The 25582-nt window shown below is 44.5% G+C and overlaps 1 protein-coding gene across 2 annotated transcripts in view; it reads right to left on the bottom strand.

Moving 5' to 3' along the window:
- Positions 1-25582, bottom strand: part of LOC122474504 (stimulated by retinoic acid gene 6 protein-like) — a 56448-nt gene that overhangs the window by 2804 nt on the left and 28062 nt on the right. For both annotated transcript variants that reach the window (XM_043565398.1, XM_043565399.1), the window contains exons 7-16: positions 21995-22123; positions 21586-21656; positions 20060-20171; positions 14577-14730; positions 7273-7348; positions 3874-3955; positions 3491-3539; positions 2920-3037; positions 1842-1961; positions 411-574 (exon numbers count right to left, since the gene is read on the bottom strand). In XM_043565398.1, coding sequence (XP_043421333.1) covers positions 411-574; positions 1842-1961; positions 2920-3037; positions 3491-3539; positions 3874-3955; positions 7273-7348; positions 14577-14730; positions 20060-20171; positions 21586-21656; positions 21995-22123 — 1075 coding nt within the window. The remainder of the gene's footprint in view (positions 1-410; positions 575-1841; positions 1962-2919; positions 3038-3490; positions 3540-3873; positions 3956-7272; positions 7349-14576; positions 14731-20059; positions 20172-21585; positions 21657-21994; positions 22124-25582) is intronic.

The raw sequence follows: 25582 nt of genomic DNA, 5'->3' as shown, positions 1-25582 counted from the left end.
CCATTAGGCTGAATGTGTTTTTCTTTTTCTTTTTTTTTTTTAAGTTTATTTATTTATTTTGAGAGAGAGAGAGAGAGAGAGAGAGAGAGAGGAAGCTAGGGAGAGGGGTAGAGAATCCCAAGCAGGCCCCGCACTGTCAGCATGGAGCCCGATGCAAGGCTCAATCTTATGAACCATGAGATCATGACCTGAGCTGAAATCAAGAGTTGGATGCTTAACCGACTGAGCCACCCTGGAGCCCCCTGAATGTTTTTTGCTACTCAGCTTTATAGCCTCCATGAGAAGCTGAGCTCTGAGGCAAAGAGTGTGAAGTCCAGGCCTCTGGTACCCAGCCTGCAGGCACCACAAAGGTACAAGACATAGTCCCCTCCACCTGACTCAATGCATGGCCTCAGGGACCGGCCACTTACCCATGTCTGCACCCTCATAGCCATTCTGCATGATGGTCCTGTCGATGCGGGCAATCAGCCACGTGCCCAGGATGCAGCTGATGAGCAGCCTGGAGAGGCAGGCGCCCAGGCCCAGGAGCACGTTGTAGAAGAACAGAAAGTAGTTGAAGTTGTGGAAGGCTTTCCTGCAAACGGAAGCAGGCAGACAGGCAGCACCGTTTCAGCATGAGGAAGTGGCTAGCAGGCTGGTTCAGCGCCCCATGCCTGTGATCAAATCCTGCTGCTCCCATCTCCCAGCCGTGTGACCTTGTGCTGTAACTGGGAGCTGACTGTCCCCACCACACAGCACTGCTGTGGGGACTGGCTCAGACACCACATAGAAGGCGCTGAGCCCAGTGCAGGACAAGGGGAGACTGTGATGTTTCATGGGATCCTTCGGTTTTGAGGTTTCCTGTATGGGAAGGAATCTCATGTGGCTACAGCTGGCTTTGTGGTTACAGCAGAGGTTGTGGCTTTCCCACTGTCTGTTGTAACAGTGACCTGCCCCCAGCTGGAACTGTTACAAGTCCTCCAGAGGAAACTTTTCAAGCGACCACTTGACCATGCAGTTTCCTGTTGCCTATGGGATAAAGCCCCAACTCTGCATGCTGGATTTCTGGGCCATCTCTGAGAAGGGCCTTTCCGGGATCATCACTTTGTGCCTCCTCTCTGCCCCTCACCACCTATGGTGACCACTGCATGGTCACCATATTGGATTCTCATGGTTCTCTCAGCACATCTTGCCCTTTTATGGCTTCCTACCTTCATCTGTGCAGTGAGGGCTGCTGGCCATGCCCTCTCCTCAGCTCTCCCCATAGAATCCCACCACCCTATTGACCTCAGCTCAAACTCCCCACCTGCAGCTGAATGAACCACCCCATCTCTCTTTCTCCATTCCCTGTGCTGCTTTTATGAGCCTTTCACATCGTCTGGAGTGTACTGGGGCCACGTGACTGTGTCTGCTGGCTCCTGTGGACCGTGAGCTTCTGCAGGCAGGTCACGTAGGAATATCTCTTTATCTCCAGTGGCCCTGTTGTTTCCTCCCCAAGTGAATGGCTTCAAATGAATGAGTTCCAAAGGATCACCATGGGCCAGGTACTGTTGTTCTAAGTTCATATTTTAACACATCTCATTCTCAGAATACCTCTGTGAGGAGTGTGCAATTATTTGTAAAATGACGCAACTGAGGTTCGTAGGTATTCAGTAAGGTCACATAAGGTCACACAGTTCATAAGGGGTGGAGCCAGGATTTGGACCCAGGCGGTTTGGTTCCAGAGCCCACTCCTGAGCCACGGCCCCTCACCCTCTCAGAGAGGGCACTGTCCCCCCAGGAACCTGCCATGGGTGAAGAGGAAGGAAGGAGAGACTGCTGAAGCCAAGGCCTCCAAGCCCCATTTCCTTCTTTGCCCTCACCTGTTGTTGAGAGCCAAGGGCTTCTGCTTGTCAGCCGTGCTCATCTTTGGCTGCAGGAAGAAGCTGGTGGCGATCCATACCTGCAGGCTCATGAGACCCAGGACGATGGATATGGTGAGGCTGAAACACAGGGCGAGACTGTTGCGGCACCTGCTCTGTGCTTGATGCACACCCGCTGTCCGTTGAGAAAACGGAGGCTCACAAAGGGGAGGTGACTTTCTCAAAGTCACACAGTCAGGTCGTTTGGCTCCATACTAGAACTCCAGGATTTAACTACATCCCTTTGTCCACGAGTGGCAGCTGGGATGCGTGTTTAACAGCATGGGAATCAAAGAAAAGCATGAAGTTTTTAAAGCGCTCATGAAGGTCCTGAAAGTGGACAGGCAGGCTCTGCCCAGCCTCCCACATAGCTATGGGGGAGTGTGGAACCAAGGAGCTCAGAGCAGGGAGGTCCCCGGAGAGTGCCATATCCTGTGTTTGCATCGCCTGAGCAGCAGTGTGGGTGGCAGTTAAATGGGGCCTCGGCTTCAGATCGCTAGCTCCCAACCCTGCCTCTTCCCCTCCTTGGACAAATCGCTTAGCCTTCTGTGCCTCTGTTTCCTTGTCTGACAAATGGGTGTTAATATGAGGCCCAGCCTTTAAAGGGTTCTTAAGAGAAAAGATGCACAGTGAATTATCAGTTACGTCAGCCTTCACTCTTATCTTCCATATGGGATAAACTGAGGCTCAGAGAAGTAATTTACCCAAGGTCACACAGCTGATCTCAAACCTGAACTCAGATTCCCTCTATAGTGTCCGAACTCCCTTGTCACCTCCCTGAACTTTAACCTTCCCAGCTATACAATGGATATGTGTGTGTCCCCTCCAGACACAACTGTGAGCACCCCACTGAACAGTGAGAATGGAAATGTCTTATGAACTGTAAGGCTCCCATTGTGATGAGTTGCTATTGTGGCCCATCCTTGGGTCTGAGCTGAGAGTGTCGGTCCAGTAATGGGTGAGAGCCCAACAGCAGCTTCGAGGCTACACCAGTGCCTAGGCCCTGGGCAATGACAGAGAGAGCCCACCCTGCACTTACGTCCCGATGCCCAGTCCTTGGAGCATCTCCAGGCCCTGGTTGTGGACGACAGGCAACACCAGGCTGTACATGATCATCAGGCCACACAGGCTCTGTACCACGTGGATGATGAGGTAGCCTGTGGACCAAGGGAACCCACGGTCACTCAAGGCCCTTCGCGACCCAGTCATGACTTCCTGCAGAGCCCCTCTATCTTCCTCCCACCAAAGGTCCTGGCATTTTTGCTTATGCAGCTTCTGTTGCCTGGCACGACCTCCCTTTTCCTCCCGCTCACCTGCGGCTCACCCTGCAGTTCAAATGTCAACTCCACTAGAAAGCATTTGTGTCCTGCCTGGGAGAGTCACTTGCTCCTCTAAGTCACCACCACCTTTATCATTTCTGCCCCATGGGCTTCGGGCAGGTAGTAATGATAGCTCTGTGAGTGTGGGATTCTCCCTCCTTCCTGAAGGAAGGTGGGTGATTCCCTTTACCCATACCTACCGCCCACCTCCTTCTTCCTCACCTCTCTTCTCTCTCCTCACAGCCAGGACCCCATAGGTGCCCAGGGAATGGGTCACATGATGACACTTACCCCACAGAATATAGGCTATTTGCCAGCCAGAGTACCTTGCAATGGCCACCTGAGATTTAAAAAGGAAAAGGGGTCTCATAGGGGTGAAAACACTGATTACCTCCAATATACGGGTCCAGAATCTCTGCCTCATTTGAGGTTCACCCACCAACATACCAGGGCAGATGCCATGACTGTCATTGTTTTACAGATGAAGAAACCAAGGGCCAGATGGGGATAGTGACTATCCTGGGTCACCCAGCAGCAGAGTATACTAGAATTGAGGACTCTGGATGCCCAGTGCAGGGCTGTCCCTCCCCCCGGATGCTGCCGCTGCCTAAGAGGCAGGAGAGCAGGACTTGGCCACTTAGTCTCAGAGCAGAGACAGGCCTCTATAGACTTACCACACTCTTCGACGAGGAAGGATGATGGAACTTCAAAGGGAGAAAGTGTTTATTTCCTGCCCACAGCCTCTTCATGTGCTTTCTAGAGAAAAAGTGGGGAATCAGTGATGCTCACAACCACAGCTCCTTATGTCCTTAGGGCTCAACAGATGCCAACAGAAAAGCCTGCAGAGGGAGATAGAAGCCAGCTCAGCTTCCTTGTATTGACCGCGGCTCGTGGGACAGTTCTCACTAGCCTTAAAAATATTTTTAAAATACGTTTTGGGCACCTGGGTGGCTCAGTTGGTTGAGAGTCCGACTCTTGAGTTTGGCTCAGGTCATGATCCCACGGTTCTGGGATCGAGCCCTATGTCAGGCTCTGCACTGAACGTGGAGCCTGTTCAAGATTCTTTCCCTCCCTCTGCTCCTCCCGTTTGTGTGCGTGTGTGCGCTTTCTCTCTTAAAGTATACAAAAATAAAGTAAAATAAAATACATTTTAAACTGAGATATAACTGACATATAACACTCCATTAGTTTCAGGTGTGCAACATAATGATCCCATATTTGTGCATGTTGAAAAATGGTCACCACAGGAGTCTAGTTAACATCCATCACCTCACATAGTTACACGTTTTTTTCTTGTGATTAGAACTTTTAAGATCTACTCTTAGCGACTATCAAATATGCAATATGGTGCTGTTAACTATAGTCATCATGCTGTAGAGTACCTCCCCGTGACATTTATTTTATAACTGGAAGCTTGTACCTTTTGATTCCCTTCACCCACACCCACCCCCTGTCCCCACCTCTGAAAACCTCAAATCTGTTCTTTGTATCTATAGCTTGGGTTTTTGTTTTGTTTTGTTTCAGATTCCACATATAAGTGAGATCATACCGCATTTATCTTTCTCTGACTTCACTAAGCATAATGCCTTCAAGTTCCAACCGTGTTACTGCAAATGGCAAGATTGCACTCATTTTTCTGGCTGAATAGTATACCAGTGTGTGTGTGTGTGTGTGTGTGTGTGTGTGTGTGTGTGTTTATGTGTATGTGTGTGTGTGTGTGTGTGTGTGTGTGTGTGTGTGAGATACGTCTTCTTTGTCCGTTCATCCATCAAAGGACACTTAGGTTGTTTCTATATCTTGAATATTGAAAATAATGTTGCAATAAACGTGGGTGCAAATATCTTTTCTAAATACTGTTTTTGTTTTCTTCAGATAAATACCCAGAAATGGAGTTGCTAGATCATATGTAGTTCTATTTTTACTTTTTTGAAGAACTTCATACTGTTTTCCACAGTGGCTGCACCAACTTCCATTCCTACCAATAGTGCACGAGAGTTCCTTTCTTTCCACATCCTCGCCAACACTTGTTATTTCTTATCTTTTAGGTACTATCCATTCCAACAGGTGTGAAGTGATACCTCACCATGGTCTTGACATGATTTCCCTGACGATTTAAAAATCTTAATATTATATAGTTCCCAGATCTCAATGGTGACTGAATGTGATAGTTGAGTCTCTGTGTGGCTTTTATTTTCTTCAATTTGCTCTATTACTTTTTCTGTGATGTGTATGTACTACTCATGTAATAATATTTCAAAATAGGTAAAAATGGAAAACTGTTTTTAATGATAGACCCACCTTATAGCAACATCAAGGAAACGGAGAAGCCCAGCCCCCCAGCAAACCTCTGCATGCTTTCCCCACGTGCTGGTCTCAGCCTGGCCCTCGGCATGAAGATTAGGTTGGCAGTGGTTATGTTCACAACCCCCATTTACATCTGTGTCCCACTTTTCCTCTAACATTCTATATCCAGGGTTTTCCAGGAGGTTTTGCAACATTATAATCACTAAATTGGCAAGACTTAGTATGAAATAAAGAATGTAAATATCTCATTAATAGTTTGTATATTTATTACACAATGAAATGATGGCTGGGGGCTATGTTGGGTTAAATAAAATATGTTATTAAATTATTTTCATCTCCTTTTTTACTTTTTACTCATGTCTATTAGAAAATTCAAAATTGCATCTGTGGTTTTTATTATGTTTCGGCTCGGCAACACTGGAGTAGAGTATGCCATCAGGAATACAAACACACAGATATATTTGCATGGTGCATAGGCAATTTCTGGGGGGAAACAGAAAATGAATAACGTTTAGCTCTGGGGCAACAAACTTGAGTCTGAATGACTTCAGACTTCCTTTACACTAAATATTTTTTATAACATTTTTTAAAAGAGGCTGTATATAGGTTGTAATAATTCTAAGAAAAATAAAAATACTGGCACAGTGCTAGTGCTGTCCACTTGAAGGACTTTCTTATCCACTATCTCCTTTGCCCCATGGTCCTGTAAAGCAGACAGGGCAGGGATCATCATTCCTCTGTGACAGGTGTGGGAAAGAGGGGCCAGCCTGGACACCAGAGAAGCCTCCCCACCACAGAAGCCATCTCTTCCCTGGGCCCTCTACCATGTCAGTGCATCCAGCTCTAAAAGGTGTCTGTGACTGGCTGTGGTCCAATGTCTCACTAATCATCTCCTAGGCACTTGCAGGTCAATGAAGGGAGGAGCAGACATATCCTTGCATCAGGCAGGGAAGGGGAGAGCAGCAGTGTCCAGCCCACCCATGGGGTCTGGGGAGAAGAAAGCAGAGAGAGGGAGCAAGCTAGGGCTGTGATGGAGAGCTGGGGCCTCTTTGTGCCAAGATGCAATCTGCCAGAGACCCACCCTTGGTGCAGCAAGATGGGGAGGATGTAAAGGCAGGATGCTTTGGAGGGGTAGGAGTTGGCCCTGGGCCTCCTGTGACTGCATATGAGTTACAGCCTGAGGTGGAGGGAAGAAGGAACTGAGAGACAGAGAGGAGGGATGGCAGATACTGCTGTCTGCAGCGGAGTGCTCACTACATACTGAAGGCCATCCCCTCCTCCTGCTCTGCTCTTCTAGAGACTGATGCACCTGGTGCCCTTGACCCGATCTCCTTTGATGTATCCTTGAGCCAGATGCACCTGCTGGGAACCCAGTGTGTTTAGTCCTGGAGAGCGGGGCAGGCCTGACACCCAATAGGGATGCTGAGTGTAGCAGAAGTGACAAGACCTCTCAGGACATGGCCAGCTGCTAACGGCTTGGGTGAGTTATTTTGTTGAGTCTCAGCCTTCTCAGCTGTAAAAACAGAGCTGAAACTACCTCTCACGGTTGTAGTGAAAATCAAAAGATTCTAAGCACAATATCAAGCTTATGGTAGAAGCTCAAATCAATAGTGTTTTCGTTTTGGGTTTTGTTTTATTACCGATCAATGAGGCTGTTCCTGGACCATGTACACCTTCCTGGTTCCAATTTGGGTACTGCTGTCACTGCTCCGGAATTTTTAGAAAAGTACTGGCTGAAGACACACAAATGACTCCCAGAGCCCTCTTACCTGTAACAGGCCAGTATGTGGAACAGATAGCTCACACACGTGAGGGAGGCGGGCAAGATGGTCACCAGCCAGACTCCTGAAGTAGAAAAAGAGACAAGAGAGGCCTGAGAAGATGAACCAGAAACAGTATTTTCAAAATGTGGAAGCTCACACAGAAAGGGTTGTGTAAATAAAGTTTGTTTATATTTCTGGTTCATTTCAGACACACACACCCTTGATATCCTTTACTTCCCACACAAGCCTCTCCTTGGGTATTAATATTTTCCATCTACAGTGAGTACGGGGAAGAGAAAATCAGGGAGTATACACATCGTAGTTCCCTTCCATTCTTGTAAAACCATTGATAGTTGATTTCGATTGGCCACCTCTAGTAAAGAGCAACCATGTACAAGGATAACTGGAATCAAGAGGTCTTGAATGTTCTTTCATCCCATCCATCCTGTGGAGAATCTCCACGGACATTACTCACAGTTTTTAATAGGTTGTATCTAATGTGCTTTCATTGTGATCCTGTGTGCTTATGAGAAAGGGATGGAGAAACAGGAAAGAGAGATGATTTGAAGGTATGAAAGCTTCTGGACAAGCTGTTTCTCAGTCAGTCCAATCAAAGCATTTTAAAAAATCCAACACCCCTTTTATCCTTAACCTGATAAAAAGCATCTGCAAAAAAACCCACAGCTAACATCATACTTAACAGCGAAAGACTGACTGCTTTCCCCCTAAGTTCAGGAATAAGAAAATCAACGTCCACTTTTGCCAATTCTATCTACATTATACTGGAGGGTCTAGCCGAGGCAATTAGGCAAGAAAATGCAGCCAGACTGCAAAGGAAGAAATAAAACTATCTCTATTTACCGGTGACTTTTTCTTATATTTAAGAATCCTAAGCAGTAAACAAACAACCAAAAATATTCAAACCCATTAATAAATGAGTTCAGTAAGGCTTCAGGACGCAAGACAAATATATAAAAATCAATTGTATTTCTGTACCCTAACAATGCACAATGTGAAAATGAAGAAAACAACTGCATTTGCACTAGTATCAGAGGATAAAATACTTAAGAATAAGTTTAGCAGAAGTATATAACTCATACACTGAAAGCTACAAAAGACTGTTGAAAGAAATTAAAGAAGACTTAGATTAATGGAAAGACACACCACTTTCATGTATTGGATCTTCTTTGGTAACATGGCAATGCTCCCTAAATCGATCTGAAGATTCAACCCAACCCCTGTTAAAATTCCAATGAAATTTTTGCAAAAATTGATAAGCTAATCCTATAATTCATATAAAAATGAAGGGACCGAGAATAGGCAATACCATCTTGAAAAAGAAGAAGGAAATTTCGAGACTCACACTTCTTGATTTCAAACTCACTACAAAGCTACAGTAATGAAGTGTGGTATTGCCATACAGATAGACAAACAGATCAATGTAATACACTGATAATCCAGAAGTAAACCTTCATTGTCAATGCATTTTCAAGAAGGATGAAGAGGCAATTCAGTGGGGGAAAAGAATATGCTTTTCAACAAATGGCACAGGGGCAACTGATATTCACATGCAAAACAATGAAGCTAGAACCTTACCTCACAGCATAGACAAAAATTAACTCAAAATAGATCACAGGCTTAAACGTAAAAGCTAAAATTATACAAGTCTCAGAAGAAAATATGAGAATAAATCTTTGTAGACTTCAAGTTAGGTAATGTTGTCTTAGATACATACAAGTGATAAAAGAAAAATGAATATGCTGGACTCCATCAAAGTTAAAAACCTTTGTGTTTCAAAAGACACCGTCAAGAAAGTGAAAAAGCAACTCACAGAATGGGAAAAAATATTTTCAAATTGTATCTCTCTTATGGGATTTATGTATAATATAAAGAACCCTTACAGATCAATAATCAATAAATAATTCAATTTAAAAGTAGGCAATGGGGGTGCCCGGGTGGCTCAGTCGACTGAGTGTTCAACTTCGGCTCAGGTCATGATCTCATGGTTTGTGAGTTCGAGCCCCACGTCAGGTTCTGTGCTGACAGCTCAGAGCCTGCAGCCTACTTCCAATTCTGTGCCTTCTCTCTCTCTGCCCTTCCCATGCTCATGCTTTATCTCTCTGTCTTTCTCTGTTTCTGTCTCTCTCAAAAATAAATAAACATTAAAAAAATTAAAAGTAGGCAACAAATCTCCATGGACATTACTCACAGAAGATGTATAAATGGCCAATAAATACATGAAAGGATTCTCAATATCATTAGCTATCAGGGAAATGAAAACCTAAACCACAAAAAGATGCCATTTCAGACTTATTAGATGGCTGTAATAAAAAAGACATATAGCTTAGCGCCTGGATGGCTCAATCGGTTAAGCACCCAACTCTTGATTTTGACTCAGGTCATGATTTCACTGTTTATGAGATTGAGTCCTGCATAGGACTCTGTGCTGACAGTGAGGAGCCTGCTTGGGATTCTCTCTCTCTCTCTCTCTCTCTCTCTCTCTCTGCCCCACCCCTGCTTGTGCTCTCTCTCTCTCTCTCAAAATAAATAAAAACTTAAAAAGAAAGACACATACCAACAAGTGTTGGTGAAGATATGGAGGGAATTGGATCCCTGATGGTGGTGGGAATACACAGTGATGCAGCTGCTTTTGAAAACAGTCTGGCAATTCCTTGATAGGTTAAACATAGTTACCATATAACCCAGAATTCCACTCTTAGGTACACACCCAAGATATATGAAAATATATGAAAAACTTGGAGATGAATGTTCATAGCAATATTACTCATGATAACCAGAAAGTTGAAACAACCCAAATTTCCATCAACTAATGAATGAATAAGTACAATGTGGTATATTCATACAACAGAATAAAATTCAGCAATAAAGAATAGGGGCACCTAGGTGGCTCAGTCAGTTGAGCATCTGACTTTTGATTTCGGCTCAGTTATGATCTTGCCATTCGTGAGTTAGAGCCCTACATCAGGCTCTGGGCTGACAGCACAGAGCCTGCTTAGGATTCTCTTTCCCCCTCTCTCTCTGCCCTCCTCTCTCTCTCTCTCTTTCTCAAAATAAATAAATAAACTTAAATATTATTTTTAAAGTCCAGCAAGAAAGAATAATGAAATTGGGACACATGCTATGACATAGATAAACTTTATAAACATTGGCTATGTGAGAGAAATCAATGAAGAAAGACCACATATTATATGATTCCATTTATATAAGAAGTCCAGAATAGCCAAATCCACAGAGCCAGAGAACAGTGGTAATCTAGGGCTGGGAGAGTTAAAGGGAAATGGGGAGTGATTACAAATGGTCATGATTTCTTTTTAGGGTGATGGAAATATTCTAAATTTGATGTGGTGATGGTTGTGCAATGGTGATGGCTGAGAATATACTAAACCCACTGAATTGTACTTTCTTTTCTTTTTGTTTTTTTAATGCTTATTTTGTTTTTGAGAAAGAGGGAGAAAGAGAGACCGAGCGTGAGTGGGGAGGGGCAGAGAGAGAAGAGACACAGAATGAGAAGCAGGCTCCAGACCCTGAACTGTCAGCAGAGTCCCGAATTCACAGACTGCAAGGTCATGACCTGAGCCAAAGTCAGATGCTTAACTGACTGAGCCATCCAGGTGCCTTAAAAAAATTTTTTTTAATGTTTATTTTATTTTATTTTATTTTTTAACGTTTATTTATTTATTTATTTTATTTTTGGGACAGAGAGACACAGAGCATGAACGGGGGAGGGGCAGAGAGAGAGGGAGACACAGAACTGGAAACAGGCTCCAGGCTCTGAGCCATCAGCCCAGAGCCTGACGCGGGGCTCGAACTCCCGGACCGTGAGATCGTGACCTGGCTGAAGTCGGACGCTTAACCGACTGCGCCACCCAGGCGCCCCAATGTTTATTTTATTTTTGAGAGAGAGAGAGACAGACAGACAGAGCATGAGCAGGGGAGGGGCAGAGAGAGAGGGAGACACAGAATCTGAAGCAGGCTCCAGGTTCTGAGCTGTCAGCACAGAGCCTGACACAGTGCTCGAACTCGAGAACTGTGAGACCATGACCTGAGCTGAAGTCGGACACTTAACCAACTGAGTCACCTAGATTTCCCTGAATTGTATTTTAAATGGATGAATTGTACGGTGTGTTAACTGAATCTTCAAAAAGTTATCTTAAAAAGAAGGAAAAGAAACTGATTTTCATTCCTTTCAAGTTTCAAATATGTCTCCGTCCCAGAAATCACTAGGATTAGGCACAGCTATATCCCAAACCTCAAGCAATACAAAGGAAGCTGGTAAACCACCAAGTGCCACCCCTGGGGGGTGCAGGGATCCTTGAAGGAAAGGATTAGAGGAGTCTGGCCACAAGCAGAGTGAGTGCAGACTCCCTCCAGCCAGCAGCAAGAACATGACTGCACACCTTTAATTTAATGCCTTTATCTTCCCAAAGATAAAGCATGTTCAGCTTGAAGTCTCTCTTGGCCAGAGGGCAGCTGTTTTAAAGCTGGAAAAAATCAAGACAGAGTGATTTTTATATTTTGATTCTCAAAGTATCTAAACATGTCAGCAAATCCATGAAAGAGCGGGTAAACCATGAATGAATAAGATGATACAGTTACTACAGTTCACCCAGAGCAAGTAACTGAAGTTGGCACTAGAAACTTGCTCAGGGGTGCCTGGATGGCTCAGTCAGCGGAGCGTGAGACTTCTCATCTCGGGGTCGTGAGTTCAAGCTTCACACTGGGTGTAGAGATGACCTAAAAATAAAATCTTTTAAAAAATAAAAAATAAATAAAAACTTGCCCAGAAGAGGGGTGGAAATGTAAACTTAAAAAAAGTATGACTTAAAATTAGTATCACTGAATTTAAAGATTAGAGTATGTTTGCTGAGTGCTGTACTCAGGGACTCATAAGGCGGAGCATAAATCAACATTAAAGGTGAATACAGATGTTTAAGGGCAACAATAAAATGTGGTGATAGGGAAGAAGCAGTATCTGCCCCAGTGTTCACATAAAAGGTAACTTTCCAACTACCCTATGACACAGCAATTACACTACTCAGTATATATCCAAAGGATACAAAAATGCAGATTTGAAGGGGCATATGCACCCCAATGTTTATAGCGGTACTACCAATAATAGCCAAATTATGGAAAGAGCCCAAGTGTCCATAGACTGATGAATGGATTAAGAAGATGTGGTGTGTGTGTGTGTATATATATATATATATATATATATATATATATATGTGTGTGTGTGTGTGTGTGTACACACACACACATACACACACACACACATATATACACATATATATACATATATATATACACACACACATACGCATATACATACAATGGAATACTACTCAGCAATAAAAAAGAATGAAATCTTGCCATTTGCAACAATGTGCATGGAACTAAAGGGTATTATGCTAAGTGAAATAAGTCAGAGAAAAACAGATATGCTTTCACTCATATGTGGTATTTAAGAAACACAACAGATGAACATAGGGGAAGGGAAGGAAAAATAAGATAAAAACAGAGAGGAAGGCAAACCATAAGAGACTTTTAAATAGAACAAACTGAGGGTTGCTGGAGGGTTGGTAGGTGGGCGGATGGATTAAATAGGTAATGGGCATTAAGAAGGGTACTTTTTGGGAGGAGCACTGAGTGTCATATGTAAGAGATGAATCACCGGGTTCTACTCCTGAAGCCAAGACTAGACTGTATGTTAACTAACTTGAATTTTTAAAAAAAGGTAACTTCCCATGTCACATGTATGAAAGGGAATTTTCTTCAAATAATCCACACTAGATCTATTTCTACTAGTTTACGAGTCTTAAGTAAATGCATCATTGGCAACGCCTATTTCATGGCTTAAGGAGCATTTTGTATTTTATGGCCACTAAAAGTCAGTGCCACAAAGACTTCTGGAAACCTTAGCACCCGTATCCAAGCCCCATTAAATTTTTTTTTTTAACATTTATTCATTTTTTTTGAAAGTGAGAGAGGCCGAGCATAAGTGGGGGAGGGGCAGAGAGAGTGGGCGACACAGAATCTGAAGCAGGCTCCAGGATCCGAGCTGTCAGCACAGGGCCCGACACGGGGCTCGAACTCACAGACTGTGAGATCATGACCTGAGCCGAAGTTGGACGCTCAACCAACTGAGCCACCCAGGCGCCCCTCCAAGCCCCATTTTAAAGATGAGGAAACCAAGGTGCAAGAGAGAGGACCCAACTTGTCTGATGACACAGAGTTTACCTGACATCTTATCCAGGGCCTTTCTCAGCAGGCAAGAGGGAAGAACTCTCCTCCCTCTGTGGGCAATGGGCGCAGAATTAGAATGTTTTCAAAGAAAGCTGCTTTTTTAAGGTAAAGTGGCTGCTATGGGCAGATTCACATGTTGAAGCCCTAACCCTCAGTATGATGGTGTTTAGAGATGTGGCTTTTGGGATTAGTGCCCTTATAAGAGACAGGAGAGGGCCTGCTTCCTCTCCCTGCTCTCCAGCATCTGAGGATGCAAAGAGACGGCCGTCTGGAAATCAGGAAGCAAGGCTTCATGAAACACCCGATCTTCTGGCACCTTGAACTTCCCAGACACCCGAACGGGGGAACAAGTGTGTGTTGTCTCTGCTACCCAGTCTACAGTAACTTGGTATAGCAGCCTGAACTAAGCAGAAATTAAATCTGAACAACATAAATACGTTTTTCATATAATCCTAAAGAAAAGCCAAGGCTTGCTGTTTTCTTTTTTCCAAAGTGAAAAATATATGATGATTTTAGTTGTTCCCACTGGCACCAGAACAAAACAGGCTATTTAAAATGAGAAAATTCTGGGGCGCCTGGGTGGCGCAGTCGGTTAAGCGTCCGACTTCAGCCAGGTCACGATCTCGCGGTCCGTGAGTTCGAGCCCCGCGTCGGGCTCTGGGCTGATGGCTCGGAGCCTGGAGCCTGTTTCCGATTCTGTGTCTCCCTCTCTCTCTGCCCCTCCCCCGTTCATGCTCTGTCTCTCTCTGTCCCAAAAATAAATAAACGTTGAAAAAAAAAATTAAAATGAGAAAATTCTCAGGGATGTTCAACTCAGCCCCAAAGAGTTTTTAACAAAGTGGCCTGGGTCCTGACCCCACTGGCCTTCTAGTCATCCAAGGAGGTATAGATCCGTTGTAACCCACTTTTCCTCCCAAACCAGTCACCTCATGCAGGTAGTAGCAATACTACAGCGATCATTATTCCAGGTGTGCACCCGCCGCCGGTTGTAAGTCTTTTTCTCTGTTTCCCACACTTTCCCAACAAAGGGAGCGGGATGGTTTTACCTTTGCTGACGTTCATCAGCTCTTTCACCTGCAGGATGACAGGGGTCAGGGTCCCCGTCTGGTTCATGGAGGCGATGTAGTTCTCCAGCTCCCCTTCAAACACATCCAGCTCGTCTCTCACATACATGAACACGCAGAACTCAATGACAATGAACTGGTGCAAAGAGCAAACATTTCAAAGTCTCACCTGAGTCCAGCCTACTATGTAAATAACATATGGACCTCTCTTTGGTTTTGAGGTCAAACTCTTTGAAGTTCAAAACGCATATGAAATAGATTCTGACCACTGGCTATACCAAGATGAGTTGGATTGTGACTTCTCCGAAGACATCTTTGGAGCCACCCCAAACTCTTTTCTGCACCCCATAGCATATAAGACTAAGTCCTACAACGGCTCAAGTCACTCCTCAAACATTAATTACCTCAAAGTGAAATGAATGTCTAACTCTGAATAAGAAGTGACCTTGGCGACAACTCCAGCCATATCTCTCCCCACTCTTCTTCTTGCATCTTGGTGGTAACCACGTTGGAGAAAGTACTGTTTGCTGTATACATGCCACACTTTCTCACTCCCATAATCCTGTCATCATGCCTTTATACCATCTACCACCATGCCAAAGCTTCTACAGTTCCTACTGCCATTTTACTTCATTAACCAAATTTTGTTTGTCTTTGTGCAGCTCAAATGCCACCATCTTCAGGCAGCTTCTCAATCTCGAATAATGCCCTAAACTTTCAGAGCACTTTCACCTCATCTTTGTCTCTCTTTACATGGCACATACTTCATACCACATCATATCCCCTTCTCTTAGACCATGGGTCTCTCCCAGGCCAAGACTCTGCTGAATCAGCTCTCTTCTCTCTTCCAGGTCTTAGCATGGTGCTTGGCATACAGTAGATAACCACTAAAGACTAAAGGAACACAATGATTCCAAGTCAATTACTCACGTTGCAGAGAACTCCACTTGTCAGTTAAAATCCATTCTCCCCTTCTTTGGGCACAAAGCTGGACTACATTTCCCAGCCTCCCTTGAGGGATGTGGCCATGTGACGAGGTTCTTGCCCATGGAAGATGAGTGGAAGGAATGTGTGCTATTCTACAAGGGCACTTTGAAAACCTCCCACATGCATTTCTCCATGCACCTTCCCCTTCTGTTGACTGGATACAGAGGGTGAAGGTTCTCGGGATAATGAAGCACATGATGGAAGAATCTCAGTTACAGAATAACACATGGAGGACTGTTGCCCCCCAAACCTGAACACTTACTCAACATTGTTACAAAGGCAAACGTATTTATAGTGTTAAGTTACTAAAATTTAGGGGTTTATGTGGTACTCCAGCATTACCTAACTCATACATTCATTTAAAACTTAATCATAGGAGGGGCACCGGGGTGGCTCAGTCAGTTAAGTGTCTGACTTCAGCTCAGGTCATGATCTCAAGGTTTGTGGGTTCAAGCTCCACATCAGGCCCTGTGCTGACAGCTCAGAACCTGGAGCCTGCTTCGGATTCTGTGTCTCCCTCTCTCTTTGCCCCTCCCCTGTTCATGCTCTGTCTCTCTCTCTCAAAAATAAACAAACATTAAAAACTTTTTAGGGGCGCCTGGGTGGCGCAGTCGGTTGAGCGTCCGACTTCAGCCAGGTCACGATCTCACGGTCCGGGAGTTCGAGCCCCGCGTCGGGCTCTGGGCTGATGGCTCAGAGCCTGGAGCCTGTTTCCGATTCTGTGTCTCCCTCTCTCTCTGCCCCTCCCCCGTTCGTGCTCTGTCTCTCTCTGTCCCAAAAATAAATAAACGTTGAAAAAAAAAAATTAAAAAAAAAAAAAACTTTTTAAAACTTAATCACAGGATTAATTTATATAGGTATCATCCAGAAGACAATATGGTCTTCCACTTCTATCTCTCCATTTTGACTCTCCTTTTGACTCAGACGTTTTACCTCAGATAACTTTGACCAATGTGAAATGTTTTGGCTCTGTGCTTAATAAAATATGAAAGTCAGAATTATGGCAACATTAAAAATTTTTTTGTTGAGAAAGCAAACTTAAATAACGCACCTATACAAAAAAACATGATGATCACCCAAAGTCCATAGTTTACGTTAGGGTTCGCTCTTGGTGTTGCACATTCTGTGGGTTTGGACAAATGTCTAATGACATGTATCTACCATATAGTATCATACAAAGTCTTTTCACTGTTCTAAAATCCTCTGTGTTCTGTCTATTCATCCCTCCCTCTCCCCAATCCTTGGCAACCACTGATCTTTTATTGTCTACATAATTTTGCCTTTCAAAATGTCAACATGTGATCTTTTCAAATAGGAATCTTTCACTTATTAATATGTATCTAAGTTTCTTCCAGGTCTTTTCATGGCTTGGTAGTTCCTTTCATTTTAGTGCTGAATTGTAGCCCATTGTCTGGATGTATTTTAAAAAAAAATTTTTTTTCAATGTTTTTTATTTATTTTTGGGACAGAGAGAGACAGAGCATGAACAGGGGAGGGGCAGAGAGAGAGGGAGACACAGCATCGGAAACAGGCTCCAGGCTCCGAGCCATCAGCCCAGAGCCTGACGCCCATCAGCCCAGAGCCTGACGCGGGGCTCAAACTCACGGACCGCGAGATTGTGACCTGGCTGAAGTCGGACGCTTAGCTGACTGCGCCACCCAGGCGCCCCTGTCTGGATGTATTAAAGATTATTTATCCATTCACCTACTGAAGAGCTCTTGGTCACTTCTATATTTTGGCAATTATGTATAAAGCTGCTATAAACATCCATGTGCACGTTTTTGTGTGCACATAAGTTTTCAGTGCATGTGGGTAAATACCAAGCAGGGTGACTGCTGGATCATATGGTAAGAGTACCATTTGTATTCCCACCAGCAGTGAATGAGAGTTCCTGCCAGTTCACACCCTTGTCGGCATTTGGTATTGTCAGCATTCTGAATTTTGGCCATTCTAATATTTTAACGTACAGTAGTTGTTTTGATCGTTGTTTTAATGTGCATTTTCCTGATGACATATACTATAGAGCATGTTTTCATTTGCTTATTTGCCATTTGTATATCTTCTCTGTGAGATGCCTATTAAGGTCTTTGGTTCATTTTTAAATCGGATTATTTGTTTTCTCATTGTTGAATTTTAAGAGTTCTTTGTATACTTTGAATAACAGTCTGTTTCAGATGTGTCTTTTGCAAATATTTTCTCCTAGTGTGTGGCTTGTCTTTTCACTCTCTTGACAGAGTCTTTTGCAGATTAAAACGTTTTAATTTTAATGAAGTCCAGCTTATCAATCTTTCCTTCATGGTTCGTGTCTTTGGTGTCATGTCTAAAAAAATCTTCACCACTTAACTATAGAAAACCAACTAGTGGTTATCAGAGGGGAAGTGGGTAGGGGGATGGGTGAAACAGATGAAGGAGATTAAGAGTACACTTTTCATGATGAGCACTGAGTAATGTATAGAATTGTTCAATCACTATACTGTATACTTGAAATAATATAACACTATGTTGCCCACACTGAAATTAAAATAAATATATATACATACCTACATACAAACATACATTCATGCATAAATTCACTGCCAGTCTCAAATAATTGGTAATGCCAAATAATAACAATAACTAATTTAATTCAAAAAATAAAAAGTCATCACCAAACCCAAGTTAATCTAAATTTTCTCTGATTTCACCTTCTAGGAATTTCATAGTTTTGCATTTGACATTTAGGTCTGTGATTCATTTTAAGTTAATATTTAGGAAATTCTGTGTCTAGACTCATTTTTTTTTTTTTTTTGCATGTGGATGTCCAGTTGTTCCAGCACCATTTGTTAAAAAGAAAGTATTTGCTCCATTGTATTGCCTTTGCCCCTCTGTCAAAGATAAGCTGACTCTATTTATGTTGGTCTATTTCTTAGCTCTCTATCCTGTCCATTGATTCACTATATTGGCAACATCACACCATCATGATTAGGGTAGCTTTGTAGTAAGTTGAAATCGAGTAGTGTCAGTCCTCCAACTTTCTTCTTTTCCTTTAATATATTGTTGGCTATTATGAGTCTTTTGCTCTCCCTATAAACTCTAGAATCAGTTTGTCAGTATCCACAAAATAACCCCCTAGTTTTGATTGAGATGCACTGAATTCCAATATAGATCAATCCCAATATATGTAGATCAAGTTGGGAAGTACTGATATCTTGACAATACTGAATCTTTCCATCCACACATATGGAATATCTCTCCACGTATTTAGTTCTTCTTTGATTTCTTTTAACACAGGTTTGTAGTTTTCCTCATATAGATCTTTGTGCATATTTTATTAGATTTACATTTAAGTATTCCTTTTGGGGGGTTGCTATTGTAAATGATAGTTTCTTTAATTTCAAATTCCTCTTGTTCAATGCTGATACATAGAAAAGCAATTGACTTTTGTAGGTTAACCTTGTACCTTGCAAACTTGCTATAACTGCTTATTAGTTCCAGGAGTTGGGTTATTTTCAAGATTTTATTTTTAAGTAATCTCTGCACCCAACATGGGCCTCGAACTTAAAACTTTGACATTAAGAGTCACACACGCTATCAACTGAACCAGCCAGATGCCCCTTCAGGAGTTTTCTGCTGATTCTTTTGGAATTTCCCACATACGCAATCATGTCATCTGTGAACAAAGACATTTTTACTTCTTCTTTCCCTATCAGTATACCTTTTATTTGCTTTTCTTGTCTTATTACCTAGCTAGGATTTCCTAAGTAAATGCTGAGTGATGAGGGGAAACAGTCTTGCCTTTTTCCTGAATTTAGTAGGAAAGTTTCTAATTTCTCACCATAAAGTATGATGCTAGCTGTAGATTTTTTTGTTCATATTTTTTATCAGATTGAGAAAGTTCCCCTGTATGCCTAGGTTATTGAAAAAAATTATCATGAACTGGTGTTGAATTTTGTTAAATGTTTTTCCTGCATCTCTTGATACGATCATGGGATTTTTTCTTCTTTCGGCTGTTGATGTGATTGATTACGTTAATTGCTTTTTTAATATTGTACCAGGTTTGCATACCTGAGATAAATCCAACTCAGTTGTGGTGTATAATTCTTTTTATACATTGCTGGATTTGATTTGCTCCATTCCATTGTAATTCTTTAGATCCACCTGTCTCCAATTTCAGGGACAATGGTTTGTGCCATGACTTCTCTTATGGATCTAAGAACTGTTGAGTTTCAGTTTGTTCAGATTTTTACTTGTTAGGATGGACTGGCATCTTGCAAGCTCTTTACATGGAACTGACAACCGGAAGTCTCCATAAATAATTCAATTATATTTATTAGTCATTCACCATGTGGGTAAAAGTGTCCTTGGAGTAAAAATGGTGGTCAAAAAAATGTACTTCTTTTATTTACAGACTCAATTTTGACCCAGCTTTTAAAGAATAAGCCCTGCCCTAACCCCATCCCACTTATAAAATAGGAAAGGGTTTGTTTGGCTCTACTTACAAGGTACAGGCATATGAAAGCCAACACAGTGGTTCCAATCATTCTGCTTGGGAACTGAAAGCAGGGGTCCCACTCATACACCCTGGTTTGGAACCAGGACTTTTTAGTCTCCCTGTGAATGAATAAATAACAGAAAAGGGAGGCTGTGGTTGGTAAACAAATGCCCGATTCTTCTGAAAATAACCTCTGCTTCATCTTAGAATTTAGTGAAGAAAAAGAACATCCTGGTAGATTCCAGTTTTCATTCTCCCTTTATTCTTAAGAACAGAGACTCAGTTTTATTCAGTACAGCAATTCACCAAACTAAAGGGCTATGGTTCCTGATCTCTCTTACAGCTAGAGTGACTAAGATTAAGCACAGGCCAATCAGATGTCACCAGATGTGGCAGTTTGGGGGAGGGTGCTGAGGTATAATTCACGCAGCTGGGAGGGACCCCGCTGCCCTCTTTCTTTTCTCCTGCCTGCTGTCTGAAACGCAGACATGGTGGCTGATCCAAGCTGGAGCCCACCCCAGCATCCGTCTTGGACCGTGGACAGCCTTCATGATGACAGTTACTAAGAGCTGGAGCAGAAAGACAGATGACCAGTAAGTTCCCGTGGTGGGCAGTTCAGGGTCAGTATGAACTACCTGCCTCCAGAATTCTTTTATATGAGAAAGAAGTAAATCTCCCTCTTGTGTGTCCCACTGTTATTTTGCATTTTCTGCTACATGTAACTCAATCTACTTCTAACCAAAGTACTAGCTTTGCCACTGTATGACCCTGGATTAGACACATCCCTTTTGTGGGGCTTATCCCCTTGTACACAGTGGCAGTGGCAGGGATAGGGTTGATCACTGCTTTTGCTTGGCCACGAGCTATGTCCCCTGGTATTGGTAACAGCCCCTGCACTGTTTCTCTGGGAACCTGCTCCCTCCCCTCAGTCCTACTGCTTAAGTGAGGCTGAACAACTTCCTAGTTCCAAAGATGAACATATGACAGGCTTAATGATCCATTTACTCGAATCACCTAGCCACAGTAATTGGTTCTGGGAATGCATGTGGTCTGATGCGACTCCATGAAACCCACTCATAGGAGTTTGGTTTGAATTACTAGAAAGGAAAGTTTCTCTTTCCTGTGATCTTAAACCAGGAGGGTACAAGCTTAGAGATTCTGAGGGCCACCACGGGGAGGAAGCCCACCTAACTACGGGTCTAACACAGATCAAAGCAGAGCTAAGAGAAAATGAGGAAACCAGCCCTGGTTCTGATATCAGTGAAGCCACTGGATCCGTCTGCATCGGAACCGACCACTTCTAGAGTTTTTAATTATGAAAGGCCACATGTTTGCTTTTTCTCTTTAATCTAGTTTGAGTTGAGTTTCTGTCATCAGCAAACAAGAGTCCTGACTAATGTGCCCATCCAGTCATCTCAGGGTCTCCCGCACTGTCCGGGCTCATCAACACTGGCACAAATACCTGGGGGGGGGGGGGGAGGAGGAAGGAGGGAGGGGGCCGGGGAGGGGGGAATGAAGCACACGGGGGCTTACTGCAGGGGGGCCTTCCTCAGGAGCCGCTTGACATGCTCCGCCTGGTGAACTTCCAGGAAAGGCTTTTCTTCCTGTGAGAAAACAGAGAGGTGTTTGCTGGGGCTCACAGATCCTTGTTAGGGTTTCGGTCACTTTGACGGGTTATCGTCACAGAGGGCAGGAATCTGGGTAAAGCTGCTTTTTTAGATTGAGCACAGTGGTTAAGAGAGAGCCTCGACAACCAAACTCTCTGGCTCCAGGTCTGGCTCTGCTCCAGACTGGCGACATGACCTCAGGCGACACAACTCACCTTTCTCGGTCCACGTCTCTTCATGCAGAATGGGAGAAGTAAAAATAGCGCCTGCCTCACGCGGCGGCTGTGAAGACTAGACCTGCCAGTGCACATACGGTGCTCATACTCAGTACTCACCATCTGCAGCTCCCAGCCCAGGTGGACCCTCAGCGACTTGACAAACGTGTGAAGGAAGCGGCCCAGCAGGAAGGCCAGGCACAGCAGTGAGGGCCAGTAGAACATGACGGTCTCGTACTTCCCCAAAAACTGCAACAGAAGCAGAGCGTGGAGCCCGGGCTCTAGGCGGGGCAGGGCCAGGCTGCCCGGGAAGCTGTGGACAGGAATCTGCCTGCCGGGCCCGCTCTCACCAAGCCCACCTTCCCAGGGCTTGGCGGTCAATGATCGATGTTCTGCTCCCCCAGCCCCACACCCCCACACCCCCGCCTGAGCAGTGGGCCTAGAGTCCAGCAGCCCTGGGTGTGAATCCCAGTGCCCCCATTTTTTAAAAATTTATTTATTGTTTAATTTACATCCAAGTTAGCATATGGTGCAAGAATGATTTCAGGAGTAGATTCCTTAATGCCCCTTACCCATTTAGACGATCACCCCGCCCACAACCCCTCTAGCAACCCATTTTGTTTTATAAGAAGGGCTTTCACAGCTTTTTCTGATTAGTTATTAAATGATGCTTTTGGAAAATATATACGACAGAGAGAAGGAGAGAAAGAGGGGTGAGGAGGGGAGACAGAGCAGAGGGTTGCAGATGAGAGAGAGGGAGAGACACGTGGAGAGAAGGAGAAACAGAGAGGAAGGAAGGGAGGAAGGAAGGAAGGAAGGGAGGAAGGGAGGAAAGAAGGGAGGAAGGAAGGGAGGGAGGAAGGGAGGGATGAAAGAAGGGAGGAAGGAAGGAAGGGAGGGAGGGAGGGAGGGAGGAAGGGAGGGAGGAAAGAAGGGAGGGAGGGAGGGAGGAAAGAAGGGAGGAAGGAAGGGAGGGAGGGAGGAAGGGAGGGAGGGAGGGAGGGAGGAAGGAAGGGAGGGAGGGAGGGAGGAAAGAAGGGAGGAAGGAAGGGAGGGAGGGAGGAAGGGAGGGAGGGAGGGAGGGAGGGAGGAAGGAAGGGAGGGAGGGAGGGAGGGAGGAAGGAAGGAAGGGAGGAAGGAAAGAAGGGAGGAAGGGAGGGAGGGAGGGAGGGAGGGAGGGAGGAAGGAAGGGAGGGAGGGAGGGAGGGAGGAAGGAAGGAAGGGAGGAAGGAAAGAAGGGAGGAAGGGAGGGAGGGAGGAAAGAAGGGAGGAAGGAAGGAAGGAAGGGAGGGAGGAAGGGAGGGAGGGAGGAAATAAGGGAGGAAGGAAGGGAGGGAGGAAGGGAGGAAAGAAGGGAGGAAGGAAGGAAGGAAGGAAGGAAGGGAGGGAGGGAGGAAAGAAGGAAGGGAGGAAGGAAAGAAGGGAGGAAGGAAGGAAGGGAGGAAGGAAGGGAGGAAGGAAGGGAGGGAGGGAGGGAGGAAAGAAGGGAGGAAGGAAGGGAGGGAGGGAGGAAGGGAGGGAGGGAGGGAGGGAGGAAAGAAGGGAGGAAGGAAGGGAGGGAGGGAGGAAGGGAGGGAGGGAGGGAGGGAGGGAGGAAGGAAGGGAGGGAGGGAGGGAGGGAGGAAGGAAGGAAGGGAGGAAGGAAAGAAGGGAGGAAGGGAGGGAGGGAGGAAAGAAGGGAGGAAGGAAGGAAGGAAGGGAGGGAGGAAGGGAGGGAGGGAGGAAATAAGGGAGGAAGGAAGGGAGGGAGGAAGGGAGGAAAGAAGGGAGGAAGGAAGGAAGGAAGGAAGGAAGGAAGGGAGGGAGGGAGGGAAGGAGGAAAGAAGGAAGGAAGGGAGGGAGGAAAGAAGGAAGGGAGGAAGGAAGGAAGGGAGGAAAGAAGGGATGAAGGAAGGGAGGGAGGAAGGGAGGGAGGGAGGAAAGAAGGGAGGAAGGAAGGGAGGGAGGAAAGAAGGAAGGGAGGGAGGAAAGAAGGAAGGAAGGAAGGAAGGAAGGAAGGGAGGAAGGAAGGGAGGGAGGAAGGAAGGAAGGAAAGAAGGAAGGAAGGAAGGGAGGGAGGAAGGAAGGGAGGGAGGGAGGAAAGAAGGAAGGAAGGAAGGAAGGAAGGAAGGAAGGAAGGAAAGAAGGAAGGAAAGAAGGAAGGAAGGGAGGGAGGAAGGAAGGAAGGGAGGGAGGAAAGAGGGGAGGGAGGAAGGAAGGAAGGAAAGAAGGAAGGGAGGAAAGAAGGGAGGAAGGAAGGGAGGGAGGGAGGAAAGAAGTGGGAAGGTGGTCCCATAACTGCCATCATGTTGGCAGCAACACAAGTTCCTGGGAATACAGGTCTCTCAAAATGGTGCTCATAGTTTTTCTACAATTTTAGTTCCATTTTAATGAAAAAAAAAAAAGTGGGTTTTTCACTGTTTTAAGACAAACAATATTGTAACTTATTTTTCACAATTTACTAGTTGGGTTCATGTTTTTTATGTTTCCAGAGTACTTGCCCCCATGGGGTGTAGGGTTTTGATGTTGTGATGTTTGGGTGTGGGACACAGACATGCTGAGATGTGGGGGCTCATATCTCCCCTTCATCTTCCTCTCCAATATATGTTCACCACTTAAACATCAGATATCGCCACTGCCAATATTCCATTGTCTTTCCTCTGTATCTACCCTTACATCTCTATCTGTTATAAATTGATATTATACCAAATACATAGGTCTGTCTAGATCATAATCATCTCCCCATGTGGTTATGAATTATTCGCAAACATCACTTTTAATGCTGCATAACAGTACACTCTTTAGATGAATCAACTTTAAAGTCTCTGCTAATATTAGGACATTTTACCCTGTTCAACATCTCATTTTTATATCTAATGTTTCCATGAACATTCTTCATTTGAGAACATGAAGTGAAATCTTTATCATTACCTTAGTCTGGGTTCCAGTTCCATGATTTTTAATTAGTAAGTCCCGTTAGCCCCTGAGTCTCACTTTCTTACCAGTGAACTGTGGAGGTACTAACACCCTTCAAAGTGCCTTGAAGCACCTTGAACTATGCAGTAGTTAATTTGGGGGACTGAGCCTAGAACACCCAGCACACTGCGGTTCTTAACATTAGTGATTCTGAGCACAGAAGCGAGGCCCTGCCCTCTCTTTCAATTAACCATGAATGTTCTGAAGTTCAAAAGAACCCCAGGAAGATTGGAAGCTCTCCAAGACACCAAAGAAAATGCCTGTGATCTGGAATTTCGGGCACTGTGAGCAAAGTGAAGGAGGGCATCTTTTTGGGCAGAGGTATGCCAGAATGTTCTTAATCCCAGCCCAGAGATGCAGAGAGAAGTCCCAGCCCCCAAGTTCATTTTCCAGTCCAGCTCCCCCACTCTCCATCACGCCCTGTAATCCTCCAAGGTTACTCAAGTCTGGGAGAGGTTTTGGCAAGACTCCTGGCCCAGGTGACCTCCTGGTGCTCCCCCTACCTGCCAAGTAACCCTTATAGATGCAGTGTGACTCAGTCTTTCATCTTTTTCCTTTTTCTGGTGTACAAGGTTAAACGGATGAAATAGTTTCCCCTAATTCTGAGGACAATGCATGATAAAGCTGGAATGTTCATCCAGTCTGAGACTTCCATTTTATAGACAGAGAAACTTAAGCTACATGAAGGAGTGGAAAGAAATGAGCTTTGGAGGGGTGTCTGGGTGCCTCAGTTGGTTAAGTGTCCAACTTCAG

The sequence above is a fragment of the Prionailurus bengalensis genome, chromosome D4, assembly GCF_016509475.1.
Source record: "Prionailurus bengalensis isolate Pbe53 chromosome D4, Fcat_Pben_1.1_paternal_pri, whole genome shotgun sequence".
NCBI classification, from domain to species: Eukaryota; Metazoa; Chordata; class Mammalia; order Carnivora; family Felidae; genus Prionailurus; species Prionailurus bengalensis.
This window is presented reverse-complemented; position numbering and strand designations above follow the sequence as displayed.